We start from the raw sequence: 21,927 nt of genomic DNA on the forward strand, positions 1-21,927 counted from the left end.
CGGCATGAATTAGTTGCTCTTTAAAATCTGCATTTTAAACTGGTGGCGCCATCCGTGGCAAAACGCTCAAACTGGTAGCCAATCGTTATCGACAGGTGAGTGAACTCAAAAAACTGGTGGCGCCTCTAGTGGCAAAATGCTCAAACTGGTAGCTAAATTCAGCTGTCGATGACGTTGGTTACGAGTTTGAGCGTTTTGCCATCAGAGGCGCCACCTGTCTTCCATCTCCACTCACCTGTCGATAACGTTTGGCTAACAGTTTGAGCGTTTTGCCACGGATGGCGCCATCAGTTTAAAGTGCAGATTTTAAAGAGCGAATAATTCGTGCCGTTAGTTGCATGATGCTTAATGTATAAAGCGGTAAGAATTAGTTGCGCCAGTCGTAAATAAGTAGTGAGGGCTGGAGAGGCCGCCACAGATACAGTTTTGTAGCATCATAGCATTGGGTGTTGTCTTTCGTTTTAATTGAAGTTTGTTTAAATGAATAGCTAACAATGCTGCACAGAAACAGTGAACGTATGTTTCTATTATTATTTAGTTTGTTCTACCTTCGTGTACATGGTATGGAGAATGGTTTTTCTTTTCAACTAATATATTATTTTAATTAATCTTTTACTTATTTTATCGTCAACGTTTATTTTGTAGCTCAGAATCTCAATAATACTGTTATATGGTGCACAATATCAGAAGCTGAACAAGACAAGTGCAATGCATTTTCAAGGGCTATTGATCGTGAGATAACATTCTTTGGACGGTTCTATGTTTCTGTGCAATGTAAGCAAGCGGCTAGCAAAGAAGAATGTGTGTCTATGCTGGATCAGGAGAAAGCACATATAACAACTTTGGATGCAGGAGAAACTTTTATAGCAGGAAGATATCACAGTTTAATACCAATTATGCAAGAAATATATGAAAGCAATGTGAACTATCAGTTTGCAGTCGCAGTTGTAAAAAAGGGATCTTTGCAAGATGTTCAGAGTTTACGAGATTTGAGGGGGAAAAAGGCCTGTTTTGCTGGTCTTGGAATGCTTGCTGGATGGGTTATTCCTATTCATACGGTAAATATAACTTGCCTTAGCTTTCTGATTATTTTATTGTAAATCATTATGATAACTATTATTCTTTTTCTATACATTAGCTTATGAAACAAGGTGGACTGGAAATAATTGATTGTAACAATCATGTTAAATCTGCTATAAAATACTTTGGACCTAGTTGTGCAGTTAATTCTTTAATAGATAAATACAATCCATTAGGTAAGTTGATGGTGGTGTCATTAAATATCAAAACTGGTTTATAACAATTGTATAAAATTATAGGTGATAATTCTGATCAATTGTGCAGCCTATGTATTGGTAAAATACCTGGTGGAAGATGTACAAGTGCAGATCCTTATGCAGGATATGAAGGAGCATTTAGATGTTTAGTAGAAGCAGGAGAAATTGCATTTTTAGTGCACACAACTGTAGATGAAATGACATCAACAACCTTTGACTTTAGTATGTTTCCAATTTGCGTTTTAATCATTAGAAAATGACAATATTAATAATTTTGGTCTGTTCCTTTTTGTAGATTCCATTAAGAAAGAACAGTTTGAGCTGCTTTGTGTAGATGGTACTCGCAAGAATATTGATGAATATAAGATTTGTAACTGGGGGGTAGTACCATCGCGTGCGGTAGTTGTATCATCTGCCACGAGAATAGAAACTCGTCGATTATATCAGCGGTTTCTAGAAAAAGCAGCTGTAATACTGAAAAAAGATAATGCCAAAAATTCTACTGATTTTTATGACAATCGCTTCGAAAATAGACCTGGTTTTAATAACAGATTTGGTGATAATTATTTCAATACCAGCGGATATAATAATCCTAATGAGTACAATACCGAGAATTTCGAAGGTCGTAATGGATACGATAGAAGTTACAACGGTAATGGGCTAACTGGATGGGACAAGGCGGAATCGACTAATATACAACCGATAGAGACGTTTAATTTATTTGAATCTGCGCCAAGATATGGAATACAACATAACCTACTTTTCTCGGTAATTATAACGTTTATATTTTTTAATGTTTATATTTCTCTTAGTCTTTAAATAAATCTCGCGATTCCAGGATTCAGCACGAGACTTTGTTCAACTGGAAGAGAAAGATCAAACTTATGCTGGGTACTTAGGCAGAGCATTGAATCCCATACTAGAAGTTCGTCGCTGTACCGTGAACAGAATGACATTGTGCGTTACATCTGATGCGGAAATGGAGAAGTGTGTAGAAATGAAGGTAAATATAATATTATAGAAACCTTGTAGCGCATATTCTAATCCTGATAATTTCCCATTCTTATTCCAGATAGCATTAAAAGCACAGCTATTAAAACCAGAATTAAATTGTCATAAAGGTCATAGTCAAATTCATTGCATGCAGGACATACAGAGCGGGTATGTGTTTTAGATACATCAATTACATTTACTACATCAGCTGCAATACAAAAATACCTTTTTCGTTTAGGATCGCCGATGTAACAGTATTGGATACTAGCGATGTATACACTGCTGGTTTACGTTTCGATTTGATCCCATTCATCTCTGAGGTCTACAACTTACCTACTCCAGAATACTATGTAGTTGCAGTGGCGAAAGAAGAGGACGACAATACAGATTTAACTTATTTGAAGAACAAATACACCTGTCACACCGGAATTAACACGGCTGCTGGTTGGGTCTACCCTCTGGCGTATCTTATCTCCAACACTTGGATTAGGGGGTACGGTTGTGACTCGGTTCGAGCTGCAGCCGAATATTTCAGTAAATCTTGTGTACCAGGAGCGCTCAGCACCGAGTACAATACAGGTAATTATGATCCCGGAACAAAAGCTCCTTGTGAATTCTATACGATATACAAATAATTGCGTTCTTGTTACAGGAGTGCCTTACGATAACATGTGTGACCTATGTCACGGAGAAAGCTTCCGGTACTGTCGTAGGGACGCGTCGGAAGATTACTTTGGATACACAGGTGCCTTTAGGTGCTTAGTGGAAGGAGGTGGAGACGTGGCTTTCGTAAAGCACACGACAGTCGCGGAAAACACGGATGGGAAACGAAAGGAGACATGGGCGCGTAACACGTTCACCAAAGATTTCGAGTTGCTCTGCCCCGACGGTACTCGTCGACCAACTACCGATTACATCCACTGCAATCTTGGAAAAGTCGCTGCGAACGCGATAGTAACCCGCGGAGGGTATTACGGATACAACGAAACGCAGACGAACGCTTACATAAACTTGTTTATCTATGCGCAACAGTTTTACGGAAGGAAAGAACAGGATGAATTTAGCTTCAGTATGTTTTACAGTAAGCCTCCTCACAGCGACCTGATCTTCCAAGACGCTACGCAACAGCTGGTGGTAGTGCCGTCGGAAAAGAGGGAGTACAGTGCATATCTAGGTCCAGATTTCATGCGGGCTCGAAGAATCGTTGACTGCAATGCCGGCGCGTCCGCTATAGAGCAATCGATATTAGCTACAGCTGCTATGGTTCTACTCACTTACGTGTTCAGTAGATAAACTTTAATAGATATCTTTTCTATTAATGAATCTCTATTATATATATATGTATATTGAACAACAGATAGGTAGAATTCCGACAGGATCAAAGATATGCTTTAGTATACCGCTAAGTTTGCAGGTTATAGTTTTATAATATCTATGTGAAATGTGTTCACAGATTGATTATATTTTATATATAGACGCCTTGTTAGATGACTGAACGTGGCAAAACAATTTCTCGTAGCATTTTTATTTAAACGCTACAGCGATAGTTTATTGTTAGCTTAAGAGCTCCAGACTTTGATCTGATCCGTCCATACTTCGAAGTTTTATAGTAATTGTAAGATTTTAACGTACGAAATAGTTTACGCGTGCCTTATGCCGTCCATTACCAATTTTTGTACATTTCGATCGAAATAAATTTATATCTTCGTAAACATGCACTCTTTTATTTAGCCACCATAGGTACTTAGACGAGTACACATTACACTTTCCCAGAGTTCCTTTGCTCCTTGAGTTTTTTCGTTACTGTTGCGAAATATTCACGGAAATTCACTTTGTGCAAAACTTAAAGATATTATCTATGATAACATTTATGCAAACCTAAGGAAAATAGTCGACGTTGCAACTTCTTGCTCCGCATAATTTTCGAAAGCTGTTGCAACATGAACCCTTTGCCACTCTTTAATGGTTCACGAGTCTTCCCATTCGCCGTGGATAATTTTAGGACACGACGCTTCCGCGTTGATTGGCTTACCTTGATACACGAAAATAATCAATTAACTTAACTTACCCTGATTACTGCAAAGCGATTAGAATAGAAGTTACAGTAGAACGTTCTTTTTGGGCCAAGAGATGGTTCTGAGACCTCGGTTGCGCAAGAACGTCGATGCGCCTCAGCTTTCTCGGACGCACCCTTTTACGACGCTTCTGAAACACCTTGTATCGTCACAGATCTTTCATCAAGACGTATAAAAATTACCTTCCTCGGTTTCTCAATATCTGCTTTCACTGGAAGGTCCTCGACTTTCTTCTCAAGACTCTCGCTCCCAGTTTTCCTGGGAGCACACCAGTAGCTTTTCTTTCTAAATCCGGCGCTACGATTTTTAACCGTCACTGCAGATACTCGGTGTCTATCGCACAAGAATTGTCTCTCGTGAACGCAAGAAATCGAAATAACACGGAAAAAGTATTTACTCTGATTCGTGCATCGCGGTGTTGAAATGTTTGGGGTGGTTTCTCGGATTCGCCACGTTCTTCGCAGATTCGTGCATGGTTGAAGCGTGTAACTCGCATTGTCCTTTAATTCATCGTCAATTTATTCCCCCGAAACTTGGGATTTCAGAATTTCGTTCCCACTTTTAACCAGACCATCGTTTCTATTCATCGACGAACGATTCGTCCCCGATGAACAGTTGAAGCGAGCAAGCCGCTCGCTTCACGGAGCTCGGCCATCGCTTCGCTGCCGCACACCGCCATTTTCAATCCGTCATCAAGGTCCTCAAAATTCTCGGCAACAACCTAGACCCCAGTAACAGCCATTCAGTCTCACCGATTCACACATGAACGATATGAACACGGATGTTCTCCAGGACAAAGCACCGAGATACGAGAAATTAGCGAAGCCGAGAAAGAGGATCGACAGGAACATAAACTACAATGCCTTCAACGCAAGTGCCACGAACGAACGAAGAGGAGAAGCCGAATGAAAGACGATTGTCCTGAACTTATTACGTGATTCCAGGTGAGACCAGGAACGTTGTCTTACCAGATCACCGACACTTTGAACAAACTCGCTCAACCGAAACGATCACCGGAACCGAAAACCCCTGTCGCGGCATATTCATCGATCAAAAGTGTTCCCGCAGCTGCCACAGGTACGTATATGCACGCTTCTATTCGATGACAAAGTTTCTCAGACTCCCGAAGTATCATTGCGCAACTTCCTCAGTGAAATACGGAGCTCACAGGCTGATAAACAGCGACGAGCAATCGAAGGACGCGCAGGAATCGAGGAAAAGGAATTTTCCTCTGAACACCTACGCCCGCATCGTCGCAGCTAGGAACAAACGTTTCCCTAGACATTCGCAAGACCTGACCAAGCCGAAGAATTATTCCAGCCGACCGGAATCCTACGAAGATTACGACGACTTTCGCAAGATGAAAAACCCGAACACGAAACCGATTTTGCGTTTCCCGAAACAAGACACCGCGTGACAAGGAACGACTTATTGTAACCTACACGTAACAATGGAAATATACAAGTTTTAACAACAAATTTTGGAATTCTCAATCATTTTTGCATCTCGGTGATTTTACGTAACGATTCTACGGTAACTTCAGTTGCTTCTTCGAAAAACATACCTGTCAGGGAAGAAACAATAGAAGGTTCATCTTCTGTCATGTTTCCTCTTGGCACGAAAGCAACCCCCACAACAAGAAAATGGTCGAAATACAGTAAAAATGGGGCGGTGTCGTTTGAAACGAACGATTCCGTGGAAATCAGCCACAAAATGCCGTCGTTAACGATCGTCTTCGCCGCCACCGGAACGATCCAACCTGGACACTCGTCGAATCGATCGGAATAACAGAAATCAAGCTACCACCCTCGTCAACTTAACTTTTTCATTCCGTTTAAGTTAAAAATTCGTCTTGGAAGCACAGAAACATGCCTCCGAGAGCCAAAACGCCTGCAACCCCAGCGAAGGGCGCAACGCCTGCAACCCCAGCGAAGGGTGCAACGCCTGCGAAGAGTGCTGGTCGGTCAAAAGCTGCTCCAGCGAAAGAGACACCTGCCAAACGGGGCAGACCGTTCAAAAAGAAAGCGCAGAAGGCGAAAAGTAGAATAAGGTGACCCGTGGCATTTAACACTAGATTTACGGAACCCGTCAATCTGACGTATATTACATTTTTTAACTATTTATTTAGTATCAGTTTAAGTCGATTTTGATTCGGACAATTATGCGAATACGCATTGCAATAGTCTGGTTTTGAAGTTATAATTTTCGCGACTTATATAGACGAACATGTAGTTTTCTAGAAACAATAGAATAAAGTTTAGAATAAACGTCCATAAATCTAGTGTTAAACTAGTTTGTCTTCAACATCCACTCATGCTTAACAATTCCCGTTCCCATTGTTCAAAGGAAAGGGACGTACACGTTAAAGTTGAAGGGATGGCTGAAGACGCCAGCCGACTGGTCGCGTTTCAACGCCTGGGCGAAGGTCAACGCGCAGCCGAAAAGGTACCCCGAACCGGAAGCAGTAGTCGGTATCCTTCTCGCCTTACGAAGCCAGAAAACGTTCTTCGAACGAGAAGCACGTGCCCTCGTTTCCCGAACGTCCTGTTTCAGGTGCGACCGTCGAAGCCGTTGTCTCAGCTGAAGAAGAGGCTGAAGGTCCTAGCAGCAGCCAGGGAAGCTCCGGATCCGAGAGTCCTGTGTCGACTGGACCACAGCATTTCTAAAGCAGCGTTGAAAGCTGTCCCGTCTAGGCGTCTGCTGCTGCTAGCGTTGCCGCACGTCAAACTCTGCGACTACGGTCGCGTTTATTACAAAGTTTCCGCCGCGGCCTTGAAGTATACGCCGTCGGAGAGGATACTCGCGTTGAGCCAGCCCCGCGAGTACACCTCCGAGAAGCCCGCGGAGAAACCACCTCGCAGAGTGTCGATGTGCGGGGAGCCCGAGCGGACAGGCATCGACATGGACAGGTGTGCACGGTTAACCTCTCAGGCACGGCTGAATTTTGCGCGGGGCTGTTTCTCTGTACGGCAGAGTTCTGTACGGACAATGCTGTTCTCTACGCGAGTACATTGGAATGAAGTTGTTGTTGATTAACACGTTAAGTGCCCAGCCCGATTTGCTTGTCGTTCCATTCAGGCCCAGACGCGGTCACCACTGACGGACGAGCCGAAATATCGGCTTGAGGACCGGAGTTTTCTCAATGCTATAATAATAATTCCCGAATATTAGGTTCAAAGGTGGCAAAGAATTTAACACAAAAAGTTAGCACCTCCTGCAATGAATGTAAAAGCAGACCACACCTCTGTTTACCCTGTTTTAATAAACTACGTTAACTTTTTTTAAGTATCATATCCTTTTTTTTCAAGTCCTGAGTGAACAAAAACCGATGTCGCCTAAGCCAAATATTTAGTCTTATATCAGTGCGTAAGGACCGACACGCGCGGTCGTGTAATATGAACCTAAAGTCCGCATGGACCGGCCGCGCCTGAATGAAAAGTCTAACGGCGGTCCCTAGGGACCGGCGTGGCGTTCAACGTGTTAAATTATAATTTTTCTTAAAGAAATGATACATATAATTTAACTCTAACAGTTTGAAATAATAATTAGTGATACAATTGGGTATAATATATGACATATTGGTAGCGACGGAGCCACTATAGTGGCGCGTCGTTCAGAAAGGTGATATCCGCGAAAGCCACTATAGTGGCGCGTCGTGCCTAAGAGATTAATTCAATTATTCAGAGAAAGAGGTAACACTGGACTCCGATCCTTGACAGGCTGAACGAGTTAGCCTCGTCGAAGAAAGTCTTCCATATCCCCGGCGCGTTGACTCCCGAGGAAATCGCGCAGCTGTTCACTGCGTCCGGAGTGAGGAAGACCGCGCTGATCTACGAGGTCTGAATTTTGAGAGCTTCTTGTTCTATATGGAGCATACGTTGCATCACTGACAACGCGATTCCTGTTACCAGATAACGCCGTGGATGAAGTACCTGGCGTTGCCGAAGTACGCGTCGATAAAGTACAGAGAGGACGCGGACGCGAGGGGTTGGAAGAAGCAACTGATCGAGGGAGGGGAGAAGAGAGGTAAATCCGCGCTGGCCAAGCAGCAGAGGGCTCAGGGCACGAAGAGGAAGCGCGACGAGGCGGAAACTGAAGCCAAGGAGGTTAACAAAGTCGACGAAGGCGGAGTTGACGAGAAGCAGAGAGAGGAGAGGGCTAAGAAGAGGAAACTGGAGAAGCACGCGTGGAGATACACACCCTACCCGTGCAAGGATGACGCGTTTAGGGTTGGCAAAGCTGCTTTGAAGGGGAAAGGTCTGAATTCAGAAGAATCAGACGCGTTGCGCTGTTAGAACTGCCGATGGGTTTGACGAATGACTTTGCATCGTTGCAGTGCCACCGGGCTTGGAGAAATTGGCCAAGCCGAATACTCGGGAAAGCACGGCTTGCAAGCCTGATCCCTTCGAGGTTAAAAAGGGAGCTCTGTCCGCTTCGGCTTCCGGGAGAATAGAATCGTTGGCGAAACCGAATAGACCCCGGAGTCCTGTGGAAAGGAGACCTCCGCGAGAGAAGGACGCGTATGGGAAGCCGATTTTCGAAATGCCTGTAGGTTTCTTCTTGACCCTGTGACCCTCTTCTGTGACCCTCTATTGCGTCTATAGTCTTCCTGTGTATTTAGCGTATGATTAGGTCTAGTTAGAACTCCGTTGTACCGCTTTGAGACTTGGAAACAACCCTAAATAATAGCACGAGTACATTAGGAAAGGTCAAACGAGTTTACAAACGCTTACAAAAATCGGAAGATATGCAACAATCGGCTTAAACGTATTGGATTCTGAGCGAATCGATATTTAAACTATTCGTGTCTCTGTATAGGCGTACGGGAAAGTCCTGCCTAAAACGAAGCCGTACAAAATGGCCGAATGCCCGCCGAAGGAGGAGAAGAAGAAGATTCGTAGGAAGCGGCCGATCGATCCGATCGCCTACGAGATGACTTACGATCCCTGCGTTTATCCAGATTTGGCGAAAAGGCAGAAGAAGGAAAGGAAGAGGTCTGAGAAACTGAAGAAGAAAGGGAAGCAAGGGAAGAGACAAGCAAAGGAACAAGCGAAGCAGTCAGAAGAAGAGAAGGAACAGTCAGAACAAGAGAAGGAACAGCCAGAACAAGAAGAATAATAAGTCAAATCCTTACCTGACTAATAAATGACACAAAACTGAATCAACATTAAAACATACGCGTGACAACAGTAGAACAATGTATTTATTCATTAGCGCATTGTCGACGCATTTGCGCGGTTTCTGAAAAATGAACGCTGCTCGACTATCAGCGGTGCGTCAAGGTCCTCCATGAATATATGATGTCAGTCACGATCTCTGCAGCTCGGATCAGAAGGCTGAAAAAGCTATCGACATCTGGACGCGAGCGACATGTCGATAAGGCGAACAGGAAAATCGACGCTGCGCGATTGAAATTACAAGATCCCCGCGTCTGCCGGTGTTTCCCCGTTACGCAAGCCACCGATAATGCGTTACACTCGCTAGAAAGGAGTCAAAAACATTACTCATTGTTTAACTCGCAGATAATGCGTGCATTGTCCGCGACAAGACCGAGAAGTTTAACTAATTTAAAGTTTAACGATAACGTTTCCCCGGAATCCATGAATACGTTATGCTAACAGCATGAACACCGACGACTTATTATTCCACTTTTAATCGCGGTATAAGAGTGTCTTGACAGCGCGTCGCGCCTGTCAGTGCCCGAGCATCCGGTGACTCGACTGGGTGCGCAAACTTCGCGGGACGAAGATGAAGTTCGAGGTTTCTTCGACGGTTTCGCTGGCGATCGCGTTTTGTATGATCGGCATCGGCGGCTTTCGATGCGATGCCTCGCAGCCGGAAGTGCAAGCACCGACTGGAAAAATCCGTGGCTCTATTCTGGACTCAAGGCTCGGCCGAAAGATTTATTCCTTCCGCGGAGTGAGATACGCCGAGCCGCCTACGGGAAGACGACGTTTTCAGGTAAATCTTTCGTTTCCCTCCGTTTCTTAGGTGTAGAAATGAATTCAGCGGTGTTCCTTCTGATTGATCGAGCAGTTAATCGTGGAACTCGGCGCTACACGTCTCTCGGGGGGTGTGTGCAATGAGATCGACCGGACGAGCGTACGAACGCGAGACAAATGCACTTAATGTCTATTATGGAAAGAACGAAAGCAAAATAGAAGAGAATTAAATGTATATTTGAAAAGATAAGTCATTGTCGAAGGAAGTTAGCATTATTCCGAGGTTTAAGATGACAGATATACTCGTGAAACAGAGTTAACCCTTTGCATTCCAAAGGTGCCTCTCAGTCACCACTCGATTGGTGCATCAAAATTGTATAATTGTATTTAACATTGAGTCTTGAGTAATCTGTCGATACATGAAATGTGGAAATCAAATAACATTGTTTCCCTTATTTTATGAATAGATTAAGTTACTTTAAAACCTCGTTAAGTTACTTTAAAAAAATGTTATCTATATCTCATAAAAGTAAATTGAATATTTCTAGTGACAAATTTCTGGAGTGCAAAGGGTTAACTGTATAGGTTAATCTCAATCCGCGATTTTTTGCTTCGAAGACGAAACGAAGTCAAATGCAGTAAAGAACATGTCGAGGAACGACTGCTACTTAAATTCCTCTGCATTCGTTTCTACACCTCGTGTTTCAATTAATTTCCTCGTAGATCTAAGTGCCAACGAGTCTTCTCCGATCGCTAGACCTCGCGTCGCGAGAAAGCTCGCGCTACGGTTAACTGTCTTCCGATATTCGCGTAAAAGTCCTTATCGTCGACCTTCGATCGTGAGAATCCGCGAGTTTCCTTGTATTTCCTTTAAAGCGGATATTTATGAGACACCGGTGAGAATGGGTTCTGCAATTGTCTCGTCACGCAGGTTGCCACTCCAGCGGCCGACTGGAACGACGTCTTCGACGCCAGCAACGAAGGCCCCTCGTGCCCAAATTTGGGCGATAAGAAGTGGATCTCCGAGGATTGCCTGCGATTGAACGTCTACACCACGAAGGTGAGTCGTTCAACGCGCACTTTCATGCGGAACGGTCTCGGCTAATCTGATAAATTTCAGTTACCCTCGGGACGTGAGAACGTCGCGCGGCCGGTCTTGGTATTCTTCCATCCAGGTGGTTTCTACTCGTTTTCCGGTCAGAGTTTCTTATTCGGACCGCAATATCTGCTGGACAAGGATGTCGTGTTGGTCACAGTAAACTATCGCCTCGGATCGCTAGGTAATTCGAGCAGATACTCGATCCACGAATGCCGAGAAACTCTCGCGAACCATTTACCGAAGCTGATTAATTCCGCGTCAGGGAAACAAGAAGAATCTGATCAACGTCTCACCCCTTCGTCGAGAATTTTTAGAAATATCCGAAACCTTTAGCAGAGAAAGTTAAGAAAAAGGGGACTGTGCATCGATCTTACGTTATTCGAATAATTCAATTATACGTTGACAACATTTTATCTCAGATGTGACAGTTTCATGGCTCTAAAATGACAAGGTTCGCCCTTAACACCTTGACTGCCACGTGAACAATCATCAAAACTCCCGTATACTCGAAACAGTTTTCTTCATTAACCAGGAATTAAGAAGTTAAGAATCTTCCTAATAATTGCTCTACCTTCTTTTTATATCTCACATATCCAAAATGCGGTTCGTTCGATACGTCACCAAGAAAATTAAGTTTCTGGAAGAAAAATTCACCCGAATTTGGGTGACATAGCAGTCAAAGGGTTAAATTGTATGCGTACCATTCGAGTATCCCAGCACTAGAATTTTACGAAATTTAGAAAGTGGAGTTAGTTATTTCGTGAACATCCTGTAAGAACATTGCTCCCTTCTTTTCCAGGCTTCATAAGCACGGGCGACGCCGCTGCTCCGGGGAATCTGGGGTTGAAGGATCAAGTTGTAGCGTTGCGATGGGTTCAAAGGAACATCGCCACCTTCGGAGGGGATCCAAATTCCGTGACCATCAGCGGTTACAGCGTCGGAGGACTGAGCGTGTTCTTGCACCTGCTTTCGCCGATGTCCAAAGATTTATTCCACAGAGCGATCGTGATGAGCGGCTCCCTGTTAACCACAGAGCTCTACCCAACTGAACAGAAGCGTCTCGCGGTGAAACAGGCTACGCTTCTAGACTGTCCTACGACCGACAGCGAGGCGATCATTTCTTGCTTGAAGAATAAACCCGTTGAGAACTTCACGGACACTTTGGATAAACTCTTTGTTCGTTGACGATAGTCTTTCGTTGAAAATCTGCGACGGAAAGACGGTAAGAGTGTTTTCTCTTTCAGGAATGGTACGGAGATCCTATAGTAATATGGTATCCGGTCGTGGAGCCGGTCGTCCCGGGAGTGGAGCGATTCTTGACCGATCAACCCTACAAGTTGATCGAACGAGGCCAATTCCATCAAGTTCCGACCATATTCGGAGTGACTAAGGATGAGTTCGGTGGAGTTGTCGTCGGTGAATGTCTACGATTGTCTCCGATTCTCTTCGTTTATCTCCGGTCGGATTGTTATTGTATATTTTTCTGATTTTCCACGTTTCGCAGGATTCGAGAACGCAACCAGATCAGGAAACAACATGTACAAACAGATGAGCGACGACTGGTATCGGATTGCACCGATCAGTTTCATGTACGAGCGTGGAACCAGGCGATCGAAATACGACAGCGACCAGTTGCGCCAGTTTTACTTCAAGGGTCGACCGATCGATTCGAATAACAACGATGGTCTTGCTCAGGTACCGTTCCTCTCTGCGCAGTCTACTTTTATTTCGCGCGTATCGAATGGACCTCGCGAAGAATCACCTCGATCGGTTCACAGATATACGCGGACAGCGTAATCATATTTCCCATGTACCGAGGACTGAAACTCGTGGCTGAAAACTCTCGGAAACCGGTGTACTTCTACGAGTTCACATACCAAGGACGATACAGCTTCAGCATGTGGAATGCCACCACCCCATATGGTAAATGAGCATTAACATTCGAGAATATCTGATCACTCATTTAGCGAGCGATTATCCTTTCGTTTTTAGCGAAAAGATGGACGCTCGGATTTGCGCGTAGTTAAGGTTCACGCGTGTGACCGAGCGAGTATGGTAAACTAACAACCGTAAAGCAATTCACTGAGCTACCTATTACTTTTTTTTTATGACTGTGATCCGCGTGATTGCCGTGATTGAGAGATCGAAGATTTTTTAGCGATAGCTCGGTATTAGAGTTGCTGAACGTAGTTTGGAAGTTTGGAAGTTTAAAGCTTTGAAACTTTGGAACTTCGAAACTTTCAAAGCTTTAAACTTCGAAACTTTCAAACTTTCAAACTTTCAAACTTCCAAACTTCCAATCTTTCAAAGCTTTAAACTTCCAAACTTCCAAACTTCCAAACTTCCAAACTTCCAAACTTTGAAACTTTCAATCTTTCAAACTTTCAAACTTCCAAACTTTGAAAGTTTGAAAGTTTGAAGGATTGAAAGTTTGAAAGTTTCGAAGTTTGAAAGTTTGTGCAATATATATTTCCATGGAACGGCAATCGAAAGCTGGCATTCTTCTTCCAGGTGTGGTGCACCATGACGATCTACAATACCTGTTCTTCATAAAGGAGTTCTTCCCTTTCTTCGATAGTACAGCACCTGAAATCTCGATGGTCGATTTGTACACATCCATGTGGACGAGCTTCATCTGTACCGGCGAACCAGTTCCCAGGACTGGCCCCTATACGAACATTAGATGGGACAGGTTTACGTCTCAGAAAAATAACTACTTGGAGATTAATCTGAACCCTACGATGAAAACTGGTTTATATTTGAACAGGATGCAGGAATGGGAAAAGCTCTTCCCTTTGCCCCCAGCGGCATAAGCTACGAATGTTTACCAATAAAGATATAAACTTTGCATAATACTTGGAAACTCCGAAAGATTTCTATTAAACACGCTATATGAATCATTTATTTTTGAATAAAACGTTTACCTTCTATATCTGCCGTTTGATTAACCCTTAACCCCGAAAGTTTACGTAAATACAATTCTCTTTTGCCTCATTGACGAATCGCTCGTTGAAACGATTAATACGTAAGCAACGACGCGTCAGTGTTCGTAACATTGAATGACACTATTACAACACTCTCGAGCTAGTTTCGTATCTTATTATATCAATTTACCCTGACCTTCATAAAGAAACGATTCGATGACGGTTAAACCCGTCCAGGAAAATCCGAAGTTCAATTAAAAAATCAACTGGAACGTCACAACAGAAACGGTAACTAGTCGAAACGAATGACAATTGCATAACAATCCCCATACTTAATTGTTACTTGGAAAGCATATAAAGAAATGTCCATGTCAGTGTAGCTGATTATGCATGGATTATTGACATTAGCATGTGGCGATTGATAAGACGCGAACGAAGACCTTCGACAACAGTTCCTCGGAAAAAAGCTCGAGTCGCGCTTCCTTCCTTGTACGGGGTGATCTCACGTGAGCGTTCACGAAGTAACTATTGTTCTGCAGAAATGTAATTGGGTTTCCCCACTCGTTTTCCTCGTTGGTAGCTACCATATAAATCGCTCGGTTCTGCCCTGGAGCTATTCAGTGCTCGAACGAGCACCAGCCAAGTCCTAACTAGATCGAGCGAGTGTCAGACGAGCGAAGCTTGCACTGGTCGCGAGGTAGAAGCGGTAGAATCCAGATTCCGAAATGAAGATCGCTTTGTTGATCGTCTGTTGCGCGGTCAGCGCGATCGCCGCGCAAAATGCCACCGAGGAGCAGCCAGTGGTGCACGCGCCGATCGGTCCGATCCGCGGGTCGTTCTTGACCTCCAGATTGGGGAAGAAGATCTACTCGTTCCGCGGCGTGAGATACGGCGAGTCGCCCACCGGTCATCAACGTTTCCAGGTGAGCATTAATCACGCGACGCCGCCGGCCCCTTAGTTTTCCGATCGCGCGCTGTGGTCTCGACGATCGGCGACCTTGAGAGGACGTTGCTACTCGCGACGGAGGAGCGCGAGGGCGGTTGTAGGTGGAGACAATGAAGCTGACACGAAGGATGCGTCACACGATCGTTATTCACGGAACACCTTAACGAGGCTTTCCGTTCCAGACATAACTGCGACAGCCAGGCTCGCGAGATTATGCGGTTGCCGGTGAATCACCGTGATCGAGTCAACGTTAGACGCACGTTATCATTCGCGCGTCTTTAACGATCGCGTGGGAAATATGCTTTTACCGTTGATTGCTTTCCCCGTTGAAAACGAGACGATTCTATGATCGCAGCCCCCGATTCCGGCGGAAGACTGGCAGGATGTGTTCGACGCCTCCGAGGAGGGGCCTAGCTGTCCTCGTCCGGGAGGTCTGTTGCAGTCCGAAGATTGTCTGCGTTTGAACGTGTACACCACGAAGGTAATTACAGGATCTCTTTCCAGCTTTTTACTACTTAAACTAACAACTCCAATTCCAGTTGCCCTGCGAGACGGAGAATGTTTCGAGACCCGTGATGGTGTTCATCCACCCAGGTGGCTTCTACGGCTTCTCGGGCCAGAGTTCGCTGTTCGGGCCGCAATACCTCTTGGATAAGGACATCGTTTTGGTCACTATTAACTATCGTCTAGGAGCTTTAGGTAACCTAGACTAGGACAAGGCTTAGGGATCAGGATCATGACCTGGAAGAGATCGAAAGGTGTTCAACGAACATGTTTCCAGGTTTCCTAAGCACCGGAGACAACCTGGCGCCAGGCAACATGGGTCTGAAGGATCAAGTGATCGCTCTGCGTTGGATTCAACGGAACATCGCCGCTTTCGGTGGCAACCCGAACGCCGTCACTTTGTGCGGCTACAGCGCTGGCAGCTTCAGCATCCTGCTGCACATGGTGTCACCGATGACCAAGAATCTGTTCCACAGAGCTATCATGATGAGCGCTTCGCCGATAGGCACCGACGTCTATCACGGCGTCGCTAACAACGGCCAGAAAGAGCTGTCCAAGAAGCAGGCCGAGGCCGTGGACTGTCCCACGGACACCACGGGCTCCATGTTGATCTGCCTGTACACGAAACCCGCGGAGAACTTCACCAGCACTTTGGACTCGTTATTCGTGAGTCGGCGAACTTCCGTCGGAACAGTTCCCGCCTGAAATGAGAATTAATTATCGCTTTATCGCGGCAGGACTGGCGCGGCAATCCGATTCTGCTCTGGAAACCCACGGTGGAGCCCGAGGTTCGCGGCGTGGAGAGATTCTTGACCGCCCAACCGTACGACTTGATTAAACAGGGGAAATTCCACCAGGTTCCTGTCATACTTGGGGTCACCGAGAACGAGTTCGGGGGAGTGGCTGCTGGTGAATATTCTGCTACAAGCATTTGTACTCTCCGCGATTTCTTCGAGGCTTCCAGGAAATTCCACTTGTTTCTTCTTTTTTCATAATTAATCGAGTAACTAGACAGAGCAACTGATTAGCGATCATTCACTGGGAATTTTAAACGCGACACAGCTTAAGGGAGAACGCAATCAACACTAGAACTACCGAGCACTCAAACTGACGTTTAAAGATGCAGCTATTGAGATTTCAATTGACTTACGGTTCAGTTTGCGAATCGCTAAATCAATTTCTTTAGTAACTTCGCAGAGAAGCGTCGTTTTAATCGTTGAGAGAGAAGAATTTAGGAATAGATCGATTCGACCCATTCGGTAGTTCTAGTGTTAATAGACGCAGTTCGTATATAGGAACTTTGGGGAAGACTTACTCGCGTTTCTTCCGTTACCTTCTAGCTTACGAGAAAGACGCGAGGAACAACGGGACGTTGTACCAGGAGCTCAACGACAACTGGACTCGTCTAGCTCCCATCATATTCTATTACGAGCGCGACACGCCTCGATCGAATTACATCAGCAGGGAATTGAAGCGATTCTACTTCGACGACCAGCCAATCACCTCGGCCAACAACAAGGAACTCGCTGAGGTCAGTGAAATTTTCTTCGAGCGTTAGCAAATGTCCGCGGAAATTTGATATTCCCGCGATTCGCAGGTGTACGGCGACGGTATAATTATATTCTCCATGCTCCGAACGGCCAGGGTCCTAGCCACGTATTCCAGACTGCCGGTCTACTTCTACAAATTCACATTCAAGTCGCGTTACAGTTTCGCCATGTGGAACGACACAACTCCGTTCGGTAAGGTCGACTTGTTCGCTTAAAAAGACGACTCCCCGGTCGAATATTCGCGTGTTCGGTGAATAATTGAAACGTTTATTCCGCTCGTTCCAGGTGTGGCGCACCACGACGACCTGCAGTATCTGTTTTTCATGAAAGAGATCTTCCCGTACTTCGAGAGCGACGCACCTGAAATTCCCATGGTGGAGATCTCCACCTCCATATGGTCGAACTTCGTGGAATGCGGCGAACCGATTCCGAGGAACAACGAGAAGCTCAAGGGAGTGACCTGGAGCACGTTCGTGCCGGCCAGAAACAATTATCTCGAACTGAACCTACACCCCAGCATCAAGACAGATTTCTTCCCCGAGAGAATGCGCCTGTGGGAGAGATTGTTCCCCTTGCCTTCCTCGCAGAACGTGAAACACTGAGAAGCTTTGTAAACGAGTAACAAGCGCGATAGACCTTTTATCCCGGCGCTGAGAATAAAATATAGCGAACAAGTAGAAACCCCTGTCGTTGCCTTCGTCGAACGTCTATCTTTCTGACAATTAATCTAAGCTTGCATCGCATCCTAACGTAAAAGGGAAAAACAGATTTATTATCGTCACTTCGTTGTCGTTATTAAACATATATTAAGTAACAATAGCTGAACTTGCGACGGAAGTTCTTAAATACTTTGGAGGAAACACTCGGATCCCTAAATCTTCGGATCCATAGGCTGCAGTTTCACCATGGTCTCGCTTAACTCCCAGAACTTCTTGCCTTTCGACGGGTCTTGTATGCCGCGGGTGAGAGTCGACTCCTATATCGAAAGAAGAACAGATTAGCCGAAAGCGTGACATCCGATATTTCAGAAACAGATACGCACCTGACAGTCCGAGAAGTATTTGCCGGTAACTTGTTCCAGTTCCTCGGACACCGCCAGGTGTATGGTCGTCTGTGCTCCTTGCTCCGGGGATTTGGAGAAGGTGTTCAGCATGAAGTTCAGTATCCAGGACATCGGTGGCGGGACGTTCTTCCAGATGCCGGTGTTCATCAGGCCAGGATGCAAACAGTTGACAGTGACGCCGGAGTCTTGAAGACGCCTCGCCAACTCCAATGAGAACACGATGTTCGCGTATTTAGAAACGTAGTACAGGTACCCGGGCAAGGATGTCGTCGGGTTCACGTTTTCCAGGTTCAGTCTTGCAAAAACGTACAGTGAAGAGGCGACGACGACTATGCGGCTCGGTTTCGATCGCTTCAACAGGTCTGTTGACAGTACCGTGTACAATGGACAGTGATTAACATGAACCGAGGGTCGCCGAAAAAAAAGTAGCTTACCTATCAGAAGATGAGTAAGCAAAAATGGACCGTAGTGATTGGTCGCCATGGTCATCTCCAGACCGTCCTCAGAAACCTTCTTCCTGAACACCTCCGCGGTCCCCGCGTTGTGGATCAACACGTCCAACCTGTTCTCCTCGCGATTTATTTGCTGCGCGAACTCTCTGACCGAGGCCAGCGAGGAGAGGTCCAATTTTCGGACGACGATGTTCTCGTTCTTCGACTCCTTCACGAACTCCTCTGCGAAACAGTGTTCCTCTTATTCGTACGCGGCGAAGCGAATCGATCGGACAGATTCTCCGCGCGAGGCAATTTACGATTCTCTATGGTAATGCTGTTATGAAATTAACGTGCACCGTGAAATATCGTTCCGATTGTAAATGGCAATCAATCGGTAACGCTTAAATCGGTTACGTGCAAGCAATTGCACGTCGCAGAATGCCGCAATTTTTCTAATCAACGCATCGTTACGATTCCCTCTACCGAGAAGCATTCGGATCCGTGACTCATTAGCAGACAATATGCAAAATTAATTGGCCGCGACAACGACTTGCTAATTTATCGTTCGGTGGAATTCAGTTCAGCCGACGTTAATTCGAGCTAACGCTGGAAATACCGAGCGAATCGCCTGATACAGATTTTCCGCTAATTACTGTGTTTGTCAAGACGTCGATTGATGTATGTCTTCGAATGCGTAATAGTAGATTAATTGTACTTAAAAACGTCTCAGAAAAACATTTGTATCTTTTCGACGATTGAGTCGCTCAGAAGCCAATGTAGTTAAGCGCAGAAAAGAAAAATTGAGGAAATTCATGTTTTGGCTTCTGACATGGTTACAGAACATATTCGGAAACTGTAGAAATTTATTTCAATTTATAAAAATCAGAAAATATCAAAACAATCGACTTAACCGCCTTCTGATCGACCCAGTTGTAGATGAGGAAATTCAAAGTGGGTCATGACAGGGATATACCGAAAGACGATATTCCTCTCGCTAAATAAAATCAGCGCTTCAAATTTCGAGAGTTTCGGTTTCGAATTTGAAGAACTGAAGATTCATCGTTTGATCTGGGCTCTACCTTTTACTGTTTCCGCGGCGTCCACGTTTCGACAGGCCATGATCAGCCTGGCCCCTCTTTTCGCGATGTCCCTCGCTGTCTCCTTACCGATACCGGAAGTGCATCCAGTCACTATCACAGTTTTCCCGTCCATTCTGTTCTTGCTCTTGCAGATTCCCAACGTGTACTGAGCGTAAGCGTACACCGCTAGCAGAAACAGAAGCACGCCGAGTAACGCTGCTGCGGCCAAGTAACACAGCATCGTGCAAGGCACGATCTTCAGAAACATCATCTAAATGAACGGTGTACGACATTGTGTGTCATATGGTGCATCGTATGGTCGTGAAGATTCTTCTTTTTCTCCTTCTACCTCCTCGCCCTCGTGCAAAGCCAGAAACGAGCATGCAAAGCAAACGAAAGCGGATCTAGGAATTCGCCGAGGTGAAAATCGTTCCTATAAAAATTTATATTCGGCGTTCCACGGAACCGGTCGGACTTTCGAAACTTTCTGAGCAATGATTGGAACTACTTTTCACGACGATCGGTGTTAATGTCTTCATTGAAATAATCATTTTCTGTGTTTTGTGTATTATTAACCTTTCGCACTGCAGAAGCTTTTCACTGGAAATACTCAATTTTCTAAGATACCGATATTTTTTCAAACTGACTCGACGGGAAATCGCACGTAAATCGAGGAACTATTGTGCGAAGTTTATAATGTTTGATATTTAATATTAATTTTGCTGTGTTAAATGAATTGACGACTGAGAGGACGTACGGAGTGCAAAGGGTTAATCATCGTAGTATAAGAATTAGTTATCAACGATTTGGTATCATAGTTTTTAAGTCACACAATTAGGTATATAACAAAGTAATCGCGTTACCAAACATTTTTATTCGACATCAATTTTCCGATCGCAATTGCTTTCGATCGATTTGGAAGTTCTAGTCACCGGTTGATCACCATTAGACTCGACGCGTTAAAGTCTCCCGTTGGAGAGAACGCCGGGCGAAAGGTCAATGACCGTGAACATGGGCTGTTAGATATATCGGACACTGACGTTCTACCTGACGGAATACCTCATCGCACGAAACAGTCTCGAGGCATCCGACCGACTCCTCATTCTTAAGGACGTTTAAGTCGGATTTATACGCGACTCATTTGATGTTTACGGCATCGAGTTAATTGCGCGTTAAATTGTATCAATTCCACGAAATTAGGTGCGTAAAAACCTTTGAACATCGCTCGTTATTATAAGATGCAACCGAGATATAGAAAACCGGTTCTCTCAAGGTGTCCACCGATTAAATTTCCTGGTGAACCAAATACCTATTGTCACATATTAATGCGAAGAATGAAACAAGAAACAAGCAAAAAAGTGAAACAAAAAATAGAACGTTTTTTTAAATTGACATTTACCGCGTCAAGTTTTTCCGATTGTCTCAATTCTCGGGACGCTCCGTTCTTCCTTTTACGTAAATAATGGACTTCGTTACTCCATTTTTCTGTTCCCCGATTGCCGTTTCCAATCCGCGCGTTTCCCTACGATTACAATTGCAACTATTCGTTTCCAGGATCAATGTAGTTGATATTCGTTGGCAAACGTGGGAGGACTTCCACGGTTTCGACCGCGATAATTGGGAAAAACAGGGAACGTTAACGTTACTGTGACCATGCAAGAGGCGCAAGCAGTCGTATTTCAGGAGGACAGCGGCAAAAAGTGTCAAGCAGCGAGCACGAGAGACCAGCAGAGAAAAAGTTGCTTTAATTTAACGTTGAATCATACTCACACCGGTTGCTACCAAATTCTCATTCAGTCCGCCTCGAGGGTCCTAGCTACTCGCGTGCCTTTTCTGCCGAAGCGGTGCCTCTATACTGACATTACGATACGTGACTGTGCACCAACCAGTTCGCCTCTCTTCTCTCTTTCTCTGTCTCTCCCTTCTTCCCACTTTACTCTCTCCACTTCACCATTCCCACCCTTCGCTCTCTACTTGCCGTAGAACACCGCCGAGAGAGTCGCTTTTACAAACTTTAAGGTCAAGTTCTCTGTAACTCCGT

The 21,927-nt window shown here is 44.9% G+C and overlaps 4 protein-coding genes across 4 annotated transcripts; 3 read left to right on the forward strand and 1 right to left on the reverse strand.

The window, feature by feature from the left end:
* The first annotated feature begins 408 nt into the window (after positions 1–408).
* On the forward strand, positions 409–3,976 carry Tsf2 (transferrin 2). Its single transcript, XM_031976062.2, has 9 exons — positions 409–561; positions 646–1,058; positions 1,139–1,256; positions 1,320–1,499; positions 1,573–2,045; positions 2,116–2,280; positions 2,350–2,438; positions 2,509–2,849; positions 2,923–3,976. Exons 1-9 carry the CDS (start codon positions 495–497, stop codon positions 3,561–3,563), a joined length of 2,487 nt encoding a protein of 828 aa, XP_031831922.2. The 5' UTR covers positions 409–494; the 3' UTR covers positions 3,564–3,976.
* Positions 3,977–4,974: 998 nt separating this feature from the next.
* LOC116426831 (uncharacterized) lies at positions 4,975–5,762 on the forward strand. Its single transcript, XM_031976400.2, has 3 exons — positions 4,975–5,215; positions 5,290–5,422; positions 5,497–5,762. Exons 1-3 carry the CDS (start codon positions 5,108–5,110, stop codon positions 5,760–5,762), a joined length of 507 nt encoding a protein of 168 aa, XP_031832260.2. The 5' UTR covers positions 4,975–5,107.
* Positions 5,763–9,842: 4,080 nt separating this feature from the next.
* Positions 9,843–17,991, forward strand: LOC116426807 (uncharacterized). Its single transcript, XM_031976348.2, has 16 exons — positions 9,843–10,306; positions 11,219–11,347; positions 11,408–11,567; positions 12,186–12,562; positions 12,631–12,802; positions 12,891–13,081; positions 13,165–13,309; positions 13,898–14,196; positions 15,021–15,233; positions 15,612–15,737; positions 15,796–15,955; positions 16,038–16,426; positions 16,498–16,669; positions 17,101–17,291; positions 17,358–17,502; positions 17,596–17,991. Exons 1-16 carry the CDS (start codon positions 10,094–10,096, stop codon positions 17,910–17,912), a joined length of 3,399 nt encoding a protein of 1,132 aa, XP_031832208.2. The 5' UTR covers positions 9,843–10,093; the 3' UTR covers positions 17,913–17,991.
* Positions 17,992–18,061: 70 nt separating this feature from the next.
* Positions 18,062–21,811, reverse strand: LOC116426808 (retinol dehydrogenase 14). Its single transcript, XM_031976350.2, has 5 exons — positions 21,657–21,811; positions 19,887–20,157; positions 18,808–19,047; positions 18,353–18,735; positions 18,062–18,286 (listed from the first exon to the last, which is right to left on the reverse strand). Exons 2-5 carry the CDS (start codon positions 20,155–20,157, stop codon positions 18,182–18,184), a joined length of 999 nt encoding a protein of 332 aa, XP_031832210.2. The 5' UTR covers positions 21,657–21,811; the 3' UTR covers positions 18,062–18,181.
* Between the last annotated feature and the right edge of the window lie 116 nt (positions 21,812–21,927).

The sequence above is a fragment of the Nomia melanderi genome, chromosome 1 (assembly GCF_051020985.1).
Source record: "Nomia melanderi isolate GNS246 chromosome 1, iyNomMela1, whole genome shotgun sequence".
NCBI classification, from domain to species: Eukaryota; Metazoa; Arthropoda; class Insecta; order Hymenoptera; family Halictidae; genus Nomia; species Nomia melanderi.